The 21463-nt window shown below is 35.4% G+C and overlaps 2 protein-coding genes across 2 annotated transcripts; both read left to right on the top strand.

The window, feature by feature from the left end:
- Positions 1–817: 817 nt before the first annotated feature.
- LOC145907858 (phosphatidylinositol 4-phosphate 3-kinase C2 domain-containing subunit beta-like) lies at positions 818–18691 on the top strand. Its single transcript, XM_082994942.1, has 35 exons — positions 818–994; positions 1218–1910; positions 2286–2492; positions 2675–2706; positions 3030–3060; positions 3281–3327; positions 3836–4004; positions 4356–4445; positions 4528–4648; positions 4893–5004; positions 5477–5553; positions 6268–6337; positions 6659–6845; positions 7177–7313; positions 7796–7938; positions 8532–8657; positions 8951–9091; positions 9463–9672; positions 10019–10197; positions 10371–10509; positions 10737–10925; positions 11323–11460; positions 11879–12026; positions 12260–12352; positions 12919–13048; positions 13314–13450; positions 13655–13824; positions 14061–14217; positions 14290–14399; positions 14616–14829; positions 15124–15257; positions 15812–15929; positions 16162–16323; positions 16676–16801; positions 17632–18691. Exons 1-35 carry the CDS (start codon positions 919–921, stop codon positions 17803–17805), a joined length of 5187 nt encoding a protein of 1728 aa, XP_082851068.1. The 5' UTR covers positions 818–918; the 3' UTR covers positions 17806–18691.
- A 224-nt stretch (positions 18692–18915) lies between these two features.
- LOC145908609 (cytochrome c oxidase assembly factor SCO2-like) lies at positions 18916–21149 on the top strand. The gene is made up of 6 exons (XM_082995918.1): positions 18916–19096; positions 19335–19656; positions 20001–20078; positions 20298–20420; positions 20564–20772; positions 20956–21149. The coding sequence occupies exons 1-6, from the start codon at positions 19037–19039 to the stop codon at positions 21094–21096; spliced, it is 933 nt and encodes a 310-aa protein (XP_082852044.1). The 5' UTR covers positions 18916–19036; the 3' UTR covers positions 21097–21149.
- The last annotated feature ends 314 nt before the right edge of the window (positions 21150–21463 follow it).

Below are 21463 nucleotides of genomic sequence, written 5' to 3'. Positions count from 1 at the left end.
TGATTTCTCTTCTACATGCATTTGGTGGCAGGTTACCGACAAAGATTCGGTTTTGTATGTAGTGACACTTGAATGGTAGTGGTTGAGGCACAAAGTGTATTGTTGAAAATGATGTAACTGATGCATCATTTTGCGAGCTCAAGCAATCATGTGATATTGTTGTAGACATGATGAGGCAGTAGAGTGTTAAGTACACATATATTCTGCTAACAAATTATTGGAATATAATTTAAGCCCATATATATTAATATAAATTAAATATTGTAAGGAAACATTAAAAAGGGAACTGGTAGCTTTCTTTTGGAAAACTAATTTAAAGGACTTTTGTCCAAACATTATTACTATTAAGGTTTATAGCGCGACTAGAGACTACTTGGTATATGACTTATTCCGTGGCAAAAAGGACACAAACACAAAGATTAAATATAGGCCGAACAATCATACAGGCTACAGGCATTTTTCGTTTCTTTACACACAGAAGTTTTGCAATACAACTACACTTAGGCGTAAATATCACTTAAACAAGTTTGAAACGCAGATCGATAAATTTGTAAAACAACAAACATCCACCATTTTCGTCTGAAACGAATTACAACTTGAGAACTCGTGCACGGAATCGAAAACCCGGGAATTTTTATCAATCACATCGATTCGTGCAGTTAAATCAGCTGTTTTTATTCCTTTCGTCAGCGCTGTAGTATTTTGTTTACTTTCTTACTCAGACCGCTGAGACTGTCAGCACGCAATGAGAGGCTGGATTTTTTCTTTAATAAAGCTGCCTTCATGAATTATTTTGTTTTATCTATGTTCAGGTATTTCTGTACTTTCATTGTCAGTGAGATAAGTGTTGTCTGATGCCGATGCGATGTCAATGTAAAAAGTAAACTGCCTGTTTCGGCTTATCAATAATAGAAAAGTATGGCGGATATAAAAACAGCTTTAAGAATGGAAGAAGAAGCTCTGAAGAAGATGAAACAAAAGCAACTTGTTAATGGTGAGTGATGTCAAAAATGTTATTTTTTATGACAGCACAAAACTTGTTATGCTTGCTTTTGTGTATCCTTTGTACTTGACTAAGTATTTTTATTTGTTTTTGTGTATGTTAATTGTTCCTGGAATTTATCTATTTTACAGTTATTTATTCACTTACTAAAGTTGTCAATTCATGTCGATGGTAATACAAACAAAATTGATATTTAACCAAATTATATTTTTAGATTCCAAAAATGTTGGGGTGTCCAACCCACTGTATTCAAACGGTATGAGCTTGCAACATAATTCTCAAACACAACAAAAGCCAAAGAATGACTCTCGGGATTTAATGTCGTTTAACGATTCCCTGGTATCCACTGCTACAACCACTGATGATTGGGTCATCCCAACGTCAACCACTGTAAAATCTGATACAAGTCCACATTACAATGCTGCGATTCAGAATGTCATGGCGCTGTTCGATACTTCCGCAAACCCAAACCAAGTGTTCGGCCAGCATCAATGGCTCCCGAATACTTCCCCATCAAGCCAAACAGTTGCACCACAGGGAATTTTTAATCCATCACAAACAATGCCGACACATGGGCATGGCTTATCACAGTTGAATACAACGTACCCACAAGCACAGAGGCGATCATTGTCTTTACTATCACAACAAACTGTTTCACAACGTTCGTCATTTTCGTATTCATCAAGTCACTCGACCACTCATGGACAAATTGGAAAGACCAAGTCACATCCGATGGAGTTAAATCTGTTCGGAAAGTCATCCACAATGCAACTTGGTTTCGCAAGTGAACTTTCAACCAGGAAAGGTTCTTGGAAAAGTTTCGAGGATGACGACAATTTTTCAAACAATGGGCGACAAACCAGGACTCCTTTTGATGGGGAAGTTAGTCATGACAGCTTTGATAAAGGTAAACACCCTAAAGGATTTTGATATGAAAAAAATCACCACATATGAAAATTTACTATGACAGTTTCATTTTGTTGTTTTACTTTTTTTAATATGATGTATATAACTTTGAAATTAATAGACAATGTTGTCACAAAAACTAATTGTCATGCTACTAGACCAACTATTTATTGAAGTAAAAATGATTTTTTATATATATATAAGTTTCAGCCAAAATATATTCATTAAAAATGTTAACCCTTTTCTTTCTTGGAATACGTAAATGGATAGTGTTACTAAAAATGTCATTGGTATTAAAGCCAACATTGGCTTGACCAAGAAAAAATTGCATTAAAGAACTGATGTTTTTTCAAAATAATAAATAATGATGTACTAGGTGTGACACAATCATATTCAAGAACGGCCACGGTTGCCCCAGTGAGCAGTTCTAATCCATCAGAGACTGACCAGATGAATTCAATATTTGACAACTGGTTTAATGATAAATGGGGTAAAATAGATGCAACTCCTTCACCAAAAAGGGAAACTGCTTTATTGCAGCCACCAAACTGGATTGACCTTGACCCACTGAATAAACCTGATGGTAAATATTGCAATGGCTGTAAGAGCATTTGTGATAATTGTAAAAAAAATCCAGTATGTGTGGTTGCATTTACACTAAATTTTGAACCATTTTTTTTATTTGTTTTAATGAACCAAAGATAAATTACTGAGATATTCTACATTGAAAATATTTGGTCTAAACCCTAATGCTTTAATCTTCAGGTAATGAACAAAGCTCAGGCAATATCCACCAGGTCAGTCATTAGTTAAAGATGATGTAATATTTTTTTCTTGCGCGTGTTCGTGATTTTTGGTCTGTCAACAAAACACTGTTTGAATTAGTTTAATCTGAAGAGGACATTGTCAGCTTTGATCGTAAATTTTTCTCATACAACGGGGCTTTGAAATTTTATTGCTTAACTTCTCTCCAGTCTTTACACAGCGTTAGAGAAAGTTGTTATATTTTCGCTTGTGTCTGGAACAAGTGTGCCTATCAAGGAAATGGTTCAACCAATTAAAAAGTTTCTCCTCGAATTCAGTCCCAACAACCGTGCTATACTATGTGTTTATTTTGTAGGCTACAGCCCATTCAGAAAGCCAGCATAAAGGTGAGATAAATGAGTGCTTATTGTGATTGAATATTTCCATAGGTTGATGTAAAGAATGCAGACTTTTAAGTTTTAAAGTGTAGATTCTTAGCTATTGTCCTGCTTACATTTTCAAACAATGTACGTTTGTTTTGTCACAAAAAAAACTCACAAATGTGGTATAAAACATTTATGTATTTTGTTTGTTGATATGAAAATGCAGCAATAATGTGTGTTTCAGATTCTGATATGAAGTACCACAAAAGGCAACTCTCCGACTATTCACAGGTTGATAGTAATGCATGTGTGCTCATATTTTGCATTGAGTTGTAATGTTTGCTCATGAAATGTCATACAACTGATTAATTTTGCAACAGTTGGTTAATTATGTATGTGTCATTGCATTTTTACTGGGTGGTGTTATATGTGTAACAACTTTTAACAGCAAACTTATTATCCTGAATAGTAGCTAACTTCACAAAATTTTAATTTGGCCAATTGCTCTAAGACTAAAGTTGATGTAGAAACCATATCATTTTAATTAGTCTGAGTTTTTGGTATTTATTTTATTTGTGAAAGAACTGTAAGACTTTACATCATAATTTTATTTACTTTTAACATAAATACAAAGCCTGGCTAACTTTGGGTACATAAACTCAATTTTTTTAACGGTAGATATTATTGCATACGAAAAAATTATAAATTAAAATTTTACATGGCAAAATTGCACTTTACCCATTTGCGTTATTTCTATTCCGTCATTTACATTAATTGTTTCTGTCAACATTTTATGTAGACGGATCAGCATGACACAACTACAATAGGATACAACACTGAACTTGGCAGTTTCACAAAAATGGTTGAAAATTTACGTTCAAAATATTCCCACGTTGACATGCTGTCAAATCCAGGTCATGTTACCTGCAATATGATGTCACATAACCAATGGGTGAACGAGAATGGAGGTACCTTAACTGCTGTGCACATCTTTCTTACCATGTTAACTTTGTTTAAACCATCGAGCCATATCATCTGCTACATTAGGAGATGGTCAGTAATTGCTTTTACACTAAACTTAATGTATGTCACATGCAGTATGTGTGCAAACAAAAGTCTTACTTTGACCCAAAATAGGTATATTTTTTATATTGTATTATTACAGTATTTTCTGTTTTGGCAAAATAATAGATGAAATATATATAAAAAAGTGCTAGTTTACAACTTCATGGCCTTTATATTCGATGTAATATTTACATTTGATTTTAATATAACACTGAATGACATGTACATATTTTGATATCAATACTTTTTTCCAGTGCAATGTATTCACGAAGACATTGAAACCACAGTTAGGATATCGGTTATTTCTGATGGAATTTCGCAACCTGTCACTTTTGAATGTGATGGTAAGTACTTCACAAAACTGTTTCTACTTAAAAGTTGTTGTATAGGACAAACAAGATGTTAAAAGCATTTTTTACATTCCAGTAAATGCTTCAATTGAACACATTGTCAGTCAGGCTCTGTGTATCACGTACGAAGATATTTCTCTTGTGTCAGCGAATGATTTTGAATTCAAAATAGTTGGAAGACAGGAATATTTATTAGGGTAACAAATATCCCCCTTCTTTTTGTGTCCAAGCAATGAAGACGGGTTATGTTCACAAAACTAGCATTAGTTCTTATCAGTAAATAATAAAAATAATCCTATTTGTTGTGAATGTAAATATTTAACAACACTATAGTTAGGAATCCAAGCAATTTTCGGCCTCTTTGACCAGGTTGTTTTGGTCAAAACACAGATCAATGTTTTGCCTGAACACTTACAACTAATGTTGTCTTTTGTTTTGTAGTAAAACACAACTGAGCAGTTATCAATACGTGCAAGAATGTTGTAAGTACGAGAGGAACGTGGAACTTGAGCTTCTACACAAAAGCAAAGTAGACAATTCACTCAAACGAACGGTCGGTTTAAAAGTGCAATGTTCTGACCCCCATATTCAGTTTACTGTGGTTCAAAGGTTTTATTGGTGGTTGATGGTTTATGAGTATTTACTGCAGCACAAAGTGCGTGTATGCCAAAGCACTGAATAACAACACATGTGTGGATAACACATAATATTGTCATCTTTTGGTTTGAGTCTGTTATGTTGGTGATGGGTCACTTCCTTGTTTAAAACTGGCAGAAACCGAGAGTATGTCACAAGCAATTTACAAAAAAAACAATCCCTTCAACTTATCTCTTTCATTACAAGATTAAAGTGTTTGCTACATTAAACATGCTGTATTAATTTAATACATTTAATACTAGTAAACTTGTTTTAACATGCCAAAATTTTAATTGCAATAAAACATGCTCCAGTAATGACATATACATAAATGTGGTAAACAGGCAGTGCACATTGTCATATCCTGATAATTTCTGCTTTACCTTCAGGCAGAGGACGACACTAAATCAAACCTGAAACAAGATTTCCGGGAATTGATTGGGAAGCCGTCAACTGTTGTGACAAGGTGATCTTATAATTGCATTAGACGAACCTATCTGCCTAATGGCTCAAACACGTTTACCTAAGTGATGTTGTATTGGCTTGTTCTGTATTTTAATAGACTATTCAACATGTTATTCTGCCTTAATAGCCATTGCAAATGAACACAATATTTTACGTCATTCTAATTTTTTTGAAAGTGTAATTATTTGTTTGTAAATAAGAAACAACCATAAAACATTTTTTGGCTTCACTATGAAGTGTTAGACAAGTGGGGGTAACTTTTAAGGAGGTTGCAACAAGAAAAAAGAATAAAAGTCACTGGTTAAGACACACATGCGTTTGTGGTTCTTACTTTCATAGTCAAGCAAACCGAACAAATTCAAAACACATTAAGCAAACCAGCCACCCTATTGTTGCCACAACTAGAAAACAACCAGTAATCTGTCATATGATTACTGGTGCCAAGCCCTTACGTAATTGAATACTTGAATGTACGTTTTGTGTTGTTTGGACGCACATTCATTCCTTAATCATTTCCTGTTCTGATCATTTCCCAAATTTCGTTCATTAATACTTTTTTGTTTCAACTATCAATGAATTTTTGTATGTTGTTGGTTGTTGATTTCGTTTTTGGTGTATGTGTTTTAACATGGATAATTTTTGTTGTACTATTATAAATGTACATGGTGCTTTGAAAAATTTAAAACAGAATACAGAGTGATTTATTTATTCACAGAGAAAATATTTTGTATCTTTGGGAGGCGTTCTACAATGAATCAGAAAAGCTTATGAATAAACTTGAAAATGTAAGTTTTCTTGCATATATACAAAGTCATGTCCATCCAAATAACTTTGTATCATTACATGGTTTAAAGTAAGCATGGTTACAGTACAGTCGTTAAACTGATTTTCCTAACTGGGGGTGTTGCATGTATAAAAATTTGTTATTATATTAAAAATTAGTCAATTGTTAAATCGATAACAGAACAAGTAGTTCATTTCAAAATAATATTGCTTAGTTTTTGGAATTGTTTATTTTTTTACATTTTTTGGAAGACCTTCAGGGAAAAACCTTTCAAGAAAAAGTTATGTTGTTGTATTGACACAATAACACACATGTTTTGTAGGAGCTTAGTAAGGATGGAATTTCTCCTAGTGTGCAGCAACAAAGTGACCGTGTTGTCCAAACCGTGCATGCTATGTGTAATGCCCTGGGCAACTTAGAGACAACACAAGTAACAGAAGGAATTAAAAGCCTAAGAGCTGCTGTCAATCGACCAATGAGTCCGCCAAGCAGGAAATCGACCTCATCAGGTGCAGTTTATAGCGTTTTGTTGTTGTACTTGACATTGCAGGATTTTTCTGTAAATTTACCCACAGTAAATAATTTTTGCATGTTGGGATATTTTGTGTATTGTTTTGCCCAAAAGCATTCTGTAAGATAAAAACAACAAACAACCAAAAATCATGAGGTTCGATGATTTAGATATGATAGGTGATTGCCAAGACCTGTACAAAATCATTGTTATTTATATAGTTGTACATAATCTTTTTTATACATGTACATAATCACAACTTTTAATTTCAATTCATAGTAGAATAAAAACATCAAAACCTTCATCAAAAGCTTGTTTTTTTGTTGCAGTCGTGCATGACTTGGTCGGGTTGGACGCGTCGACAAACACTGAAGACGACAGAAAACCTGCAAGATACAACAAAATGAATGATGCCTTGGATGACCTTACGTCACAGCTTATAGATTTTGTCGAGTTGTATTCTCAGGTGAGCTTTAAAGTATGGATCTTAGTGGCAGATTTTTTGTCATCCCTGAGGCTAAACTTTTTAATCTGTGATTTTCCTCAACCCTAGTCTTGTGCCACATCGATTTTTTGCCCAATCACAGCCAAATCGTGATGGAACGTAATAGAAAAAACACCAAAAAATAATTCAACAACCTATATTTGTGATCGCAAAAGCTCACAAACTTTTTTGTCATATCGTCACCAGCCCATCAGGGGTTTTAACGGGGAACAGCAAGACACTCGGATTACAAAAGAGTAGATGTGTCTTAACCATTTTAAAACTGCCTATGATCTTTTTCATTAATTACCTGATATTGTTAAATCACTACATAGTGTTGTACATAACATATTTAACCTGCGCTTGTGGGTGGAATAGCTTTTCATTAACACAAAGGAAGCATTCATAAAACAATCAGTAATCATAGAAGGTTTATACGGCCGTTGAACTCCTTCCCTTTACAGTCGTACGATGTTGATTTCTTCTCTACGGATCCATCCCCACCCAAACCCCAACTAGTAAAGCAAATATTATCGACCAACGTCAAAGATCTTTACTCAGTCAACATTGTCTCTGCACACAGGATACCAAAAGTATGGGAAACAATGTAAGTATCTCATTGCCAGTAAACTTGATGGTCTCTCAATATGATGGTTGTGATCGCCAAGATAGCATGAAACACTTCAGTATTATTGCTTATAGCAGTGTTTCTCAACCTATGGTTCAAGTCACATGGCCAGATGAAGAATATGTTAGAACAACAATGCAGCCAAACTAACAGAATATTGCAATACACAAAGAACTATCTGCACAGATTTATGGAAAAAATTGAAAAAATGTTGTTAAGCCTGCCTCAAATTTAATGTTAATTTTCACTTTTAAGCAATATTTAGTGTAATAGATGTAGGATTCTATTGTAGAAAGATAGGGATGAAAACTTGTATCAAAAAGCCTGTTTACTAGTACTCATTGTTCTTGTGTAAATTTAGTTATTTTACAACTAAAGCAACGAAAACATTTTTTTCTAGTTGCTTCTATTTCACATTGCTAATAATTTCCTACAAGTACCCTAGTTACGTCATGCATTAAATAAAATTTGTGCAGTTTCATGCAGCAAAGTGGGCATTTATGAAATGTTTCAACATGTCTTTATGATCGCTACATGATAAGACAATAAGGTTGGTCTTTGTATTGTTTTAGGTGTGAAGATTTTTTTGCTGTGTGTACTTTGTGGCATGGAGATCAACGTATTTCACACAAGTCCATGCAAACTCAACATGTTAAAATTGGAAAAGCTTTTTCACAAAAACTTGTCTGGAACCAATGGTGAGTTTTGAATTTAATAGTCTGGAAATATTGCTGAGGTTTTTATCAAAGAAATTCACATTTTACAAATCAAATCATTTTATGTTTGCCTGAAAGACTGTCACATAAATAAACAAAACATGCAAAGGTAAAATGGAATTGCCACTGTCAAAACCTTAGTAGCTATCAAATTAGGTCTTTTTGCATGACTTAAATTAAACAAACTATTGCAATTGACACAAAATGTATTATGAAGTCAGCTTGCATACTTTCACTGATGTGTTTGTATCACTGTTGCTTTTACACATGTGCAGGCTTGACTTCGATGTCGCTGTTCACGATCTCCCACTGGAAGTGGTGCTCAAAGTTTCAATTTACGGTGCAACACCATCTGATGAGAAGAGCGCCATCAAGTGTCTCACCCAGATAAATATTCCCCTGTATAACAAGAACAAGTGAGTTTGTGCTAACATAATATATTAATTTAAAGCCCTGCTGTATTAGAAACTTGCATGTTGTATTATGTCTAATATAAATTACAAGCTTCTAATTGCTCTTGGTTGCATAGTACATAGCTATAGTGAGCAGCAAACACAGCCACTGTTTCGACATAATACAGCTCATTAATGCAGCTTTGGTGTGGCTTACAAAAATTTTGCCAAGCAATTGGCTATATTGATTTACATGTATATATATTAAGTCAAACTTAGTATTTTTGCACAGTCAAGATCAGAGTCGATAGAAAATACTCTACATCTCTGCAGACACAGAAAAATTGGTGTTAGAAGTACACAAAAAATCATATGCACTTTTTGATTATGTCCAGGTTACTTAAACATGGTTCTCAAATATTTGGAATGTGGGATATGACATCATCAGGGTCAAAGGTCACAGGTGAAGGTCAATCCATCATCCACCACTGTGCAAACAACATCACCAACTCAGAAAGTATCGCCATCATCGTCAATTTCTCCGAGGAAAAAGTTCTCGAAAATGTTGTGAAGTTCCCAGATTACTGTAATGCAGTGGAAGATGGGTGAGCACGGAAGTGGGCAAATTTTATGACTCACAGGCCTAAAAATAGCAGGGGGCTATGGGTGATGTGTATACAACGTGGACAAAGAGTGTTTACACAACAGTTGATCAACTAACCCATTTACAACAAACCTTTGAAAGTTGTAACGAAAAAGCAAAATAACGTGCACATAAAAATTACTTTGGAGTGGAGTAGTATCATTAGTTTCTACCGACATTTGGCAGTTTAGATTAAAAGACCAGTGGGCCACATATGGCCACAGGCTTCTCTGGGATAGTTCCTTGCCAAACTGTGGTCACTAAATTCTTAAAATATGCTTTAACAGTTGCTTTAAAACTTTTTTTAGTATTGGCACCTGGGAATCCATGTCATCACTACCAGCGGACACACAGCAAAAATTAACAAAGTTGCTGGCACGTGCCAAATCCATGGTTGGTCCACTTTGTTCCTTGCAGAAAGACGAAAAAGAGTTACTATGGCAACACCGAGCTGCCGTATCAGCTCCAAAAGATGACGGTTGCCCAGGTAACAATAAAAATTTAACCTGAAAAAAAATTTTTACATTTACATGTTTTTTCCCCTTTTTCAAAAATTCAAAGTTTACAGAGAAGCGGAATGTGCTTTTTCTTTAGTTATAGTAAACACAAGTTCAGCCAAATTCTCTGCTAATGCGAATTGGTATTATCCATTTTTTACAGGCATTAGCCTTCCCATAATTCTTCGTTGTGTGCCGAATTGGTCACCGAGTTCATATCATGTGCAAGATGCCTACAGTCTTTTATCGGTTTGGCCTAAAACTCCACAACCTGAAGAGTCACTGGCACTGCTGACTGCTACGTGAGTGTGTTCTTACTCCTTAATATTTAATGCAAATTCCGTTACCTATTTATGCTTGAAGTTTTGTGTATTGACAAAGAATTACAGTAACTTTCTTTGTGTATGTTTTGCATTTGCCGAATTTGATTTCTGCGCAGTCATTGCCTTTAATCCTGTTTGTAAGAGGCACTCAATTTTTTTCTAAATTTAAACATTATGGCCAATTTTTTTCTCCTCTTCACAACCAGATTTGCGGACAGTCGTGTTAGAGCTACTGCCATCCGGTGGTTGGAGGGAGCCGGAGACATGGACATCGGTTCATGGCTTCCACAGCTAGTGCAGGCTCTAAAGTGGGAACAAAATCATGACAGTCCGTTAATGAAGCTGATTTTAAGAAGAGCAATTGGAAGTGTGAGAATTGCGCAGAAACTATTCTGGTAATTTGATATAATTTGTTTTTTTTTCCTTTCTGTTGACTTGGCACATTGAGTCAGACTGATTTCTTTTAAACCCTTGTGCACCTGATTAGGGGAGATACGCTTTATAAAAGATCCTGTTATTAAAGTTTTTTAGGGATTAGTCTGTCTAATAAGTGCCAAGACTTGTCAAGTAACAAGAAACTGACATGACTGTATAATCTGAACAAATTGATTGCATGAAGTAAATATATAGTTTCACGTTTAAGTGCAAGTTCTTGTTCCTGAGAATACCTTCATTATGTCATTTCAAACAAATCAAACTAAATGTATCTCAGATTATATTTCTATTGCTTAAAATATGAAAAGGCACATTGCTGTAATGGCATTAAACCATTTTTTAAATTCTCATTTTCAGGCTACTCCATGAAAACGTCAACGATCCAGTGTTTGAGCAACGGTTCAAGGTTCTTCAAGCAGCTTTGCTTGTAACTTGCAGTTCATCCTTGAGAAGGGAATTTGAGAGGGAATTGTATTTCTTGAAGTGGATTCACAGGTAAATATTCCTTAAAATTCACCAAATACTTTATTATTTCTCCGCATTCGCTACATGCCGCTGCTTTTTTGATAAATACATTTGAACTCGTTTATTTTAGATTCAGTTAATCCAAGACTTTAGCTATTCTGGACAATATTTTTGGACACAACGTATCCGATCCGGATTAACCGAGTTCCACTGTAACACTGAAAATGTCATATAGACATAAATCATAAGCATCTAAAGTCATAACAGAGTGTTTCCAAGTAGTTGTTTAAGTAGAAATGGTACAACTTGCACCAAGACAGGTATTGATTCAATATTCCATATTCCCTTGAATCAATGGCGCACATCCCCTACTATCTTGAGCGGGATCAGATTGAAGAATTTCTTTGATCATGATTAAAATTGCTAATACTGATTTTTTATATTGCAGAGTTGCGGAAGCAGTCAGAGACGCTAAGGACTCGGCAAAATCTTCTGTACTCCAGGAGGATATGTCAAAAGTTTCGACACGCATCGGTGGTCACAAGTTCAGAGTTCCTCTCAATCCTGCCTATGTTGTGAACGGAATCAACGTAAAAGTAAGGAAAATTACCCCAAAATTAAGCATTTTTTTGGTCAAAAAATTTTTTGACACCATAATAGTTTTAGAAAAACCTCAAAATTCAACCCAATTTTACAAAAAATTATACCTAATGGTATTCGCAATTTCATTATTTAAATATAATTACAGTAGTAGTAAGTCAGGCAAATTTAACTATCAAAGATAATGCTGGTCAGAATTTACATTTTTACATTGCTTCTATTTTTCCAGAACTCATCCCACTATACTTCCAACGCTGTGCCCATTAAAGTCGCATTGAAGAATGCTGAACAATCTGGGCAAGAAATAAATATAATGTACAAGGTAGGTGTAATGTTGTCAAGCATTCCAATCCAGTGTTCCACAACAATAATGAAATAAAATTATCTGTCCAACGTGTTGTTATAACTGCCTCATATAATATTCAAAATTCACAAAAAATTATAAAAAAAATTTATTTGAATGATTAAAAAGTTTAAATTAAAAGATTTGTTCAGGGTTTATTTTTGGTGATACTGATTGTATTTATCGCATGGCAAGCATAATCATCAAAAATACTTAGGGTGTGTTTGCCAAACGACTTGCTATCACAGAATTATAAACTAAACCAATGATGCATTACATCAGTTAATTTCTTTAATACGCCGTATCTGTCCCGGGTCTATAAGTTTCATTAATTGCTGGTACACTGTTTTGGACAGGCTTACTGTTAATAAAGTTTATTTGAACGAGCTTTCGCGAGCTTAATCTCGCCTTATCAGGTGCTAGTCTGTTCAAAACAGTGCACCAGCAATTACTAAAGCTACCTCAGTCAATAACTTTAGGTATCTCTGCGGCGTTTTTGCGAATATGGCTTTTCCATCTACCCTGTAAATTGTGTTTGTTTAAAGGTCGGCGACGATTTACGGCAAGATGCTCTCACCATGCAGTTGATTCGTGTCATGGATCGCATGTGGCTCGCAGAGGGGCTTGATCTTCGAATTATGACGTTTGAATGCCTTCCTACCGGCGTCAATCAAGGTATGGTGACGTCACAATGGCAGTCTGTTGTTTCGGAACTTGTAACGTATAATGTTTAATTTTAAACGTAAAAGTACTCTCAACTGGGGTCCATTGTGACGTAATAAGGGAAAGACTCAATTTGGCCCAGTAGCTAAAGGACCCAAACAAGTTAAGAAACCCTGATTAAAAGGTAAAACAGCATATCTTTTTTTTAATATATATTCTCTGTTCACATTTTAATAAACAATGCAGCGAAGTTTTAATTTCGCTGTTTGGATAACAGGCATGGTTGAACTGATTTCTGATTCACGAACTTTCCGGGAAATCCAGTCAAGTTATGGTCTGACCGGCGCCTTCAAAGATCGACCCATAGCTGAGTGGTTACAGAAATATAACCCGACTGGAATAAGCTACGAAAAGGTACAACATGCATGTTTTATTTATTGACTCTAATAAACGTCCCGAGAATGGTTTTCAGGCATTTTTATTTGATTTTTTGCCGGAACACATCTTTCTGTTGCGTATAATACGTTTTTTTATTTACTTATTTTTTTCAAACGATTTTTACTCGTAATGTTGGGTGCGTGATGCTACCTGATTACATCGAATACATCAACTTCACAGGCTGTGGAAAATTTCACATTATCGTGCGCTGGATATTGTGTGGCAACATACGTGCTCGGAATATGCGACAGACACAACGACAACATCATGTTGAGAAGAACTGGCCACCTTTTCCATATCGACTTCGCGAGATTCCTCGGCCACGCTCAGATGTTTGGAAACATTAAACGGTTGGATTTGGGGTTGTTTTGTTTGTTAACCTAAAAGAAGGTGGCTTTGGTTTAGCTTGAAAACCTAGCTACAAAGTAAGGGCCTGGGCAGTGGGGTGATCCCGCGTTGTCATGCGATAGCATACAAAACTTCTGCTTTAACCTTGAAAATATGTGATTATGTGTTAAATTGTCGTCAAAACATTAAAATATAACTTTCAATTTAAAGTATCGACTTAACATGCATGTATCCTTAGAGACCGAGCGCCGTTTGTTCTGACGTCAGACATGGCTTACGTCATCAACGGTGGTGACCGCCCGAGCTCCCAGTTCCAAGATTTCGTTGATATTTGTTGTCGAGCGTTTAACATTGTGAGAAAACAATCGCACATTCTCATCAATCTCCTTTCACTGGTTAGTTTCTTTGTGACGTAACAATGGAAATTGTTGTCTTTAGAACGCTTGCATTGTTTCCTTTGTGTGCAGATGCTGAACTGTGGGATCCCGGAATTGAGTGGGAAATCCGATTTGAAATATGTTTATGATGCACTCAGACCAAACGCATCTGACACGGAAGCCACCACCATGTTTACCAAGTAAATATCTCAATATCATCAGCGACAAATTAACCAAAATACGTATATGGAACTCTGTGAACTTGAACTTGAAGAATTTGATCTAACTGACTTTAAGGATAACAATACATCACCTCAAATCATTTTGTGTAATTTGTTTAAATGCCTCTGTCACCGTTCAAATTACAAAGCGCCGAACAACAATGACATGTGTGACGTCACAATCACTGTTTGCAGATTGATCGACGCGAGTTTGTCGTCATCATTCACCAGACTCAACTTCTTCATCCACAATTTGGCTCAGATGCGTTTCCACGGCAACGAGAGTGAGGAGGACCGCCGCACCCTTTCGTTCGCCCCCCAGTTGAGGGGGTACAAAGAGGAGGAGGGGATCATCACCATGGCAACCGTGACGGGGTTCCAGAAGCGATATTGTCCGGAAAAGTATTATGTGAGTGTTTGAAAGTCTCTACAGATTTTTTTAATTCTAAAACTGTAACCGACGAATATGTGACTCATTTTTTGTTGTTTTGATATTTTCAAATGTGCTTTTAATTGTTTTCTAAATGTTACTGCCTTTGACAAAATGAACGCGATTTCACCATCAAGCATGTAAATGACGACTAAAAATTTCGAGCATAAATTACGGTTTTAAATCTTTAGCAGTTTTATGGGTTATATTGTTTGTCTTGAAAATTTCTTGTTCTTTCCAAATCTTATTTTAATTTTGTTTTATATGTTTCAGCTCTACTGTGTGAAAGTAACCCGCGAAAAACCTTCCACGCGAACTGTTGATACTTACGTGTTCAGAACATTCGATGAGTTTGAGGAGTTGCACGATAAACTGGCTTATGCTTGTCAGAACATTGGCTTACCAAAGTGCGTGTTACAATACTTCTATGTTTGTTGCAGAGCTTTTACTAGCAAGTTGCACACTGGTCAAATTTAGACTATTGACTGGCAAGCTCCTGCAGTTCAATGGATAAATGTAAAGGGTGGTGGGTTCTAATCGCACTTGGTGTGTTATTTTTCGTATGCCGCTTCGTACAACAGCGGTGTACAACCCAAACGTTTTTTCGTAACATATTTGTTTCATGCTATCAAGCAGGTGCCATTTGCGTTTCTTTAGGGGGGATAAATGTTAGCAAAAAAAGCTTGATTAAAATTTGATGAATTTAAAACAACATAAAGGACGAACACGGGTCAATATTAGCCTGTGTGTCATTTTTAAACCAATGGTGTTTCCAATTTTGCCCGCGTTCCCTTTGTTATGCAACCCCTGACACACGCGATCATTTTCACCAGCCTATGTCTGTTCACCTTTTTGAAATTTTAAAGGAAGCATTTATGCATTTCACAAGACGTTACGGCAGAAACATATGCCATCATCAGTTGAAACGTGTCAATGCTTTTAGCATTCGAATATTTTGCAGCTTTCCGAGTAACTTGATAGTGGGAAGATCACAAGTAAAACAAGTTGCCGAAAGAAGAAAAGCGAAACTGAGTTCATACCTCGCTTCACTGCTAAAATCCAAACGTAACGTTGCCATGGTAAGCTTTCTTCCTGTATGTGAACCATATATTACACAAAAAACAAACATTTCATGTAAAGCAGTGAATTCTGTGCAGACGTTTCCAAAAAAATATCCTTTTTATATGTTCTTTAAATAACAAACGGAACGGCCTTTTGTCTGACTGGAGTTAAAGGGTAGTATTAGTGTATAAAGTGCTATGGAAATGATTATTGCACACGTTAAAAAAAAACTAAAAAATACTTTTGCAGCACGATCTGGTTTACACTTTCTTTCACCCAATCTTGCGCGACGAAGAAAAAGAAGACAAAAAGGACTTACGTACGCCTGACGTCATAGGCGGGGAAATTAAGATCTCGTTCCATTATAAGAACAACGCACTTTACATCATGATTATGCATTGCAAAAATTTGGTAAGTTACAGCATTTGTGTCAGTGTTATATTAACTTCACCAAATGTTATTTGGTTTTTTAGTCTTTAGTTTTTGAATTTTGAATGCAATTGATATTAAAAATATGCGAAAATTCTACCGTTTTACTGTAGATTAATTTACCATTTTACACCTAAAACATCAAATAACTTTATAAGTGATTATGTCAAGAAGCTAACGGAAAATTGTTTTAAAAAAGATCTTAAATTGGGCGACAATCCTTTGGTATATTTAGTCTGAATATATATTCGCAAAAAAAAAAGGATTTTTGGATGGTTAATATGTTGAACCAAAAACCAATATGTCTGGTTTAACTCGATCCGTTCCACTACAGTCGCGGGTGAACGGTTCAGATCCGGACCCGTACGTTAAGACTTACCTTCTTCCCGATCCCGGTCACGTGACGAAGAAGAAGACAAAAGTGGCGCGAAAAACTCTCCATCCAACCTATAACGAAATGGTAAGTGAGGCTTGGCGGTTGTAAATGAGGCAAAGCTTGCTGATAAATACTAAAACAGCATCAGTTCTAGTTTTGTTGCAATCACAAATGAAAATCGATGCCAAATGTCCATTGTTTAACATTGTTTCAAATAATATAAAAAAACGTCAGAAATTTGACTGCAGGAATCAGCCTTTGCAGATAGGTAAATCTGTCTTTGCAAATCAATATAACATTCCAAGAGCTCCAAAGGAGTAAAAGATGATCAGCGCCAGTATAAGATCTTTATTAAAGAAATATTAATTTCGCCTATTGGCATCTTCAGTTTCTGTCTGAAAACAGAATAGCAATAAAAAATTTAATTAATTAATTCAAAAAAAAACACAACAAAACAAAATAACTCAACAGTAGGCCGGCCACTTTCGCGGCTGCCACGACCAAAAAACGAAGCAATTGAAACAATAAAAAAAACTATAAAATATGTTTTCTGCGACACACCGCTGTGGTAGCAAAAGAAGCGACGAAAGACTGCACTAAAGGTGTTAGTAGCCAAAACGCAAGATGCATTGTTTAAAAGCACGTGATTTTTGCAATCTCACATAGGCGCCTAACTTGTTAAACTGCAAGGTTTTATCAGTGTCCATGCCATTTTACTTTATTCTCGAACAGTTTGTTTACGTTGTTGTCTTTTGCGCAAAAATAAAATTATTTTACTTTTCTGATAAACCCTTTCGGTTTTATCGGTTCCCATGATATTATATTTTTTTGCGCAAATTCCAGATTTTTGATTTGACTTGTCCGTGCGGGTATTCTTGTATTTTTATTTTGACCCAAACCAATTTATGTTTCAGCTGATTTACGAAATGCCGCTGGAGGCGGTAATGCGTCGTCAGTTGCGAGTATCAGTTTGGAATTACGAGACTTTGCAGGAAAACGATTTTCTCGGCGAGACCTCGATTGACCTTTCGTCCGTCGACGTTGCCGTGGAAACTACCACGTGGTACCAACTCAAGTCGTCGTTCTAGCGATTTGCAACCGCCCGCCTCTCTTAACTAAGGCACGCTTTGCACTTTTTCCTCGTAAGCTTTCATTTCCTTTCGTGTGTATACTGAATTTCAACATAACATTATCGATTGTGACATCGAAAGTACCTTTTCCTGTATGTCGTGCTTGAGTCACCGCCACATTTTCTCAAATACTGTATATTAGCTGTCTGGTCTTAGGAACCAAAACGTCTTCTGTTATTAGGTGGTAAAGTATTTGGTTTATAGCAAAACCGTTTATGCGATTAGTGTACTTGTAGTCAACAATACGTACTACTGGTGTTCATGTCGACCACAACAAAAAGCTGTTAAATGTAAGATCAAAGCTTGTCACAAGAAGCTGTTCGTTATTCGAAAAACAATCCTTTTTCATGCATTCACTAACAATTTGGTTGTGATAGAACAAGCCGCTAATGGTAAGTCTTTGCCGGACAAATTATACGTTTTATTGCCGCCGTACTGTATTTAATGTAACTGTTACTTGCACTATGCGGTAAAGCGCCTAAATTGTGACTGTACCTTGCACTTGATGGTCAGCGCCCTGGCTTGGCATCACTTTTGGGCACGCTGTTTCAGCTCTCCATTCTGATTATGCAAATGTTAATAATATCATACGACACTTTAATTTTAAATGATTTTTTTCTACATTTTGTTGTTGTCTTTTTGTAGCAAAACCTTTTCCTCTGCTTTTTCCTTCGTCATCTTTTTCTTCTGCGAGTCCTAAAAATTCATTCAAGAATATAATTAATTGCAATGATTTGAAAAAATTATAGGTTTCCATTATAATCGAAAAAACATAATTCACAGATATTTTCGCTTGTGAAAAGTATTCTTTTCTGTTTTGAAACTATTTATGATTGGTTTGGCACCCACAATACATTTTGTGCAATTGTATTTATTCATTACACTGTCAACCTAGGCTTTCAGAGTCAAACCAGACTCCCAGAATGAATGGAAACGGAGTTCGTTAAATTTAGTGGATTCGGAGTCAACAAATTTTCACCTGACTAATTATTTTTTTAAATATCTTCGGGTCAACAAATTGTGCCGTTCAGGATTATTTGAGCTCTGCAGAAATGGATTGGGAAGGTACGTGACTTTTTTGCCGGCAAGGTTTGTTTTTTGGAGAAGAGGGTGTTTTGGCTAATTTATATGTTTTGACTCAGAAATGTTGAAATAAAGTATCTTTGTCTTCAAATCAAAATTTGAGAGAATGTTGTCGTTGGTTCAACGCGTGGCAAAGCAGTTCCTAGCACAGGAAATTTTGGTCAAGGTGGGCTTTACTAATTTTGGATAGGCCTAACGAAAATAAATGCCGTCAGCTACTCTTAAACCCTTTTGATTCTAAGCGGGACCTTTTTTGTGTCCTCTGTATGAGTGCTATAAAATGTGCACAGTTATGACAAAACAATTATTGAATTTAAACAAAGTCAATATAAACTCAAAATTGCTAGATTGTTGTGCATTAAAAGAAAAATGCAAAACCAAAAGAAACCTCTCCATTTTTCCAGGTTGCTACCAGCAGGAGGTTGTGTAACGCCAGTGTGTTTATCCCAACATCCTCAAACTGCAGAGCACCTCTGACATCATGTGACAATGGAAGGCCTCAATGCTTATCATGTACTCAAAAAAGATATTTCCAGACAGCATGGAGGACGTTTCAGGATAATAAAACTCCTAATGATGAAGATCTCTTACAAAAAGAGAAAACAGAAGAATCTTCAACAGGAAAAGACAGAGCTGTTCCTTTGGTGAAAAGACTTGCGATTGTTGCATCTGCTCTGGCTATTTGGTTTGGAGTTTATTATCATTCAGTGAACGTGAAAAAACAAGGTAAAAGTTTTGTATGTGTTGTATATATCGGATTGGAAAGTTTGTAATGTTCGTGTAGGATTTTTTGACAAATATTTTAAGCTATGTTTTTGTGTGGATCAATCAATTTTTGCATAAGTGCGCGAAGGATGTATTCAAAATTTTTTTCAATCTGGATTGTTTGTTTAGAAAATTGGAATTATTTTAATTTAGGTAAAGAATTTTGCGAGCAACGGTTGTTTGAACAATAATTATGCAAATAAATGGCATGGGCACCAATAACCCATTCAAAGTGATCATTCAAATTTGTGAAAGAATGTTTTTTTTAATGATGGGGGAGTAAGATTGTTTATTTGATGTTTCAGAAAAAATTAAAGACAGAGATACCCAGTTGAGCAAAGTCGATATTGGTGCGGACGACTACAGTTTAACTGATCATACAGGTTAGTTGTCGCATATAACCATCCCTGAGCAAGTTAGGTGTTGGTTATGTGGACTGTAATCAACTGTAACATAAATGAATAAAGTTAATCAAAAATAACATTGCCTGTGCACATTGTAATGCAATCGATACCACAACAAATATATATGAATATATGTGCAAAAAAGCCATCATGTGAAACCAATTTCCTAAATCCTGTAATTTTTTGTTTGACGCTTAGGTAAAAAAGTTAGCAAAAAGGACTTTCTTGGCCAATGGTTGTTGTTGTACTTTGGATTTACACATTGCCCCGATATTTGTCCAGAAGAACTTGAAAAAATGGCTGAGATTATCGACGATATTGGTAAAAGAAATAATTGTTTAAAATGATGTATTTATATGAAAACATTTTTAGTATATGAGTATATTGTATATATTGTCAATATTATCTTAAATGTTTATCTTGTCATTATTTGCATGCAACTTTGTTCAAAAATCTGTCGCTAGATGGGGACAAAACCATTCCAAATCTCCAGCCTATATTTGTAACGGTTGATCCTGAACGTGACACACCAGAAGCAATTGAAAAATATGTTAAGGAATATCACTCTAAGTTTATTGGTTTGACTGGTAGCAAAGATGACATCAAACAAGCCACAAAAGCCTTCCGGGTTTATTTCAGTGCTGGTCCAAAAGATGAAGATAATGATTACATTGTAAGTTTTATAAATTTTTTTTTTGTTTTTTTTATTTATTCTGTATTTTATAAGCTAATCTTTATGGGTCTTTTGTTTAAACAAGGTTTATCTATTTTGGGAAAGTTATATGAACCATTTATATCAAGAGTTTTACGGAATTATTTTCAGGCAACTTGCTGAAACTTTGATGTATTTGTTCAGGTTGACCATACTATTGTCATGTATTTAATGAACCCCAAAGGAAATTTTGTTGATTACTATGGTTCAAGATCTGTTTCCAAAGAAGATATTGCTTCTGGAATTAAGAAAAACATGCTAAACTATAGAAAATTGCATGGATAGCTGAGGAGCTAAGCGCTTAACAGTATCTCAACACAGTTCCTCCTTGTAAATACAAACACATATTTTATTTGCTAAGGTATTTGTGGGTAAGTGATTGAAACGCATCAGACTTCGGCACTTGGTGATTGGTTTATATTTATGGAGTGACTTGCTGCTACAAAAACACCTTTTTTTAATAGTTCAGTGAAAAAACAGTTCAGGCAGTTTTTTACGTTTGTTTAAAACAGCTTGATAAAGTTCTGAGGTGTGTGGAGAATTTGATCTTGAAAGCAAAAACAGTGCACGTTTTAACATAAAAGATGATCATGTTGCAGAGATAATGACACAACGAAAACACAAGACTCCAGATTGGAGAAATATACAACGA

This window comes from Ascidia mentula, chromosome 7, assembly GCF_947561715.1.
Source record: "Ascidia mentula chromosome 7, kaAscMent1.1, whole genome shotgun sequence".
NCBI classification, from domain to species: domain Eukaryota; kingdom Metazoa; phylum Chordata; class Ascidiacea; order Phlebobranchia; family Ascidiidae; genus Ascidia; species Ascidia mentula.
Note: the sequence above shows the minus strand (reverse complement) of the source record. Positions and strands in the feature narration are given on the sequence as shown.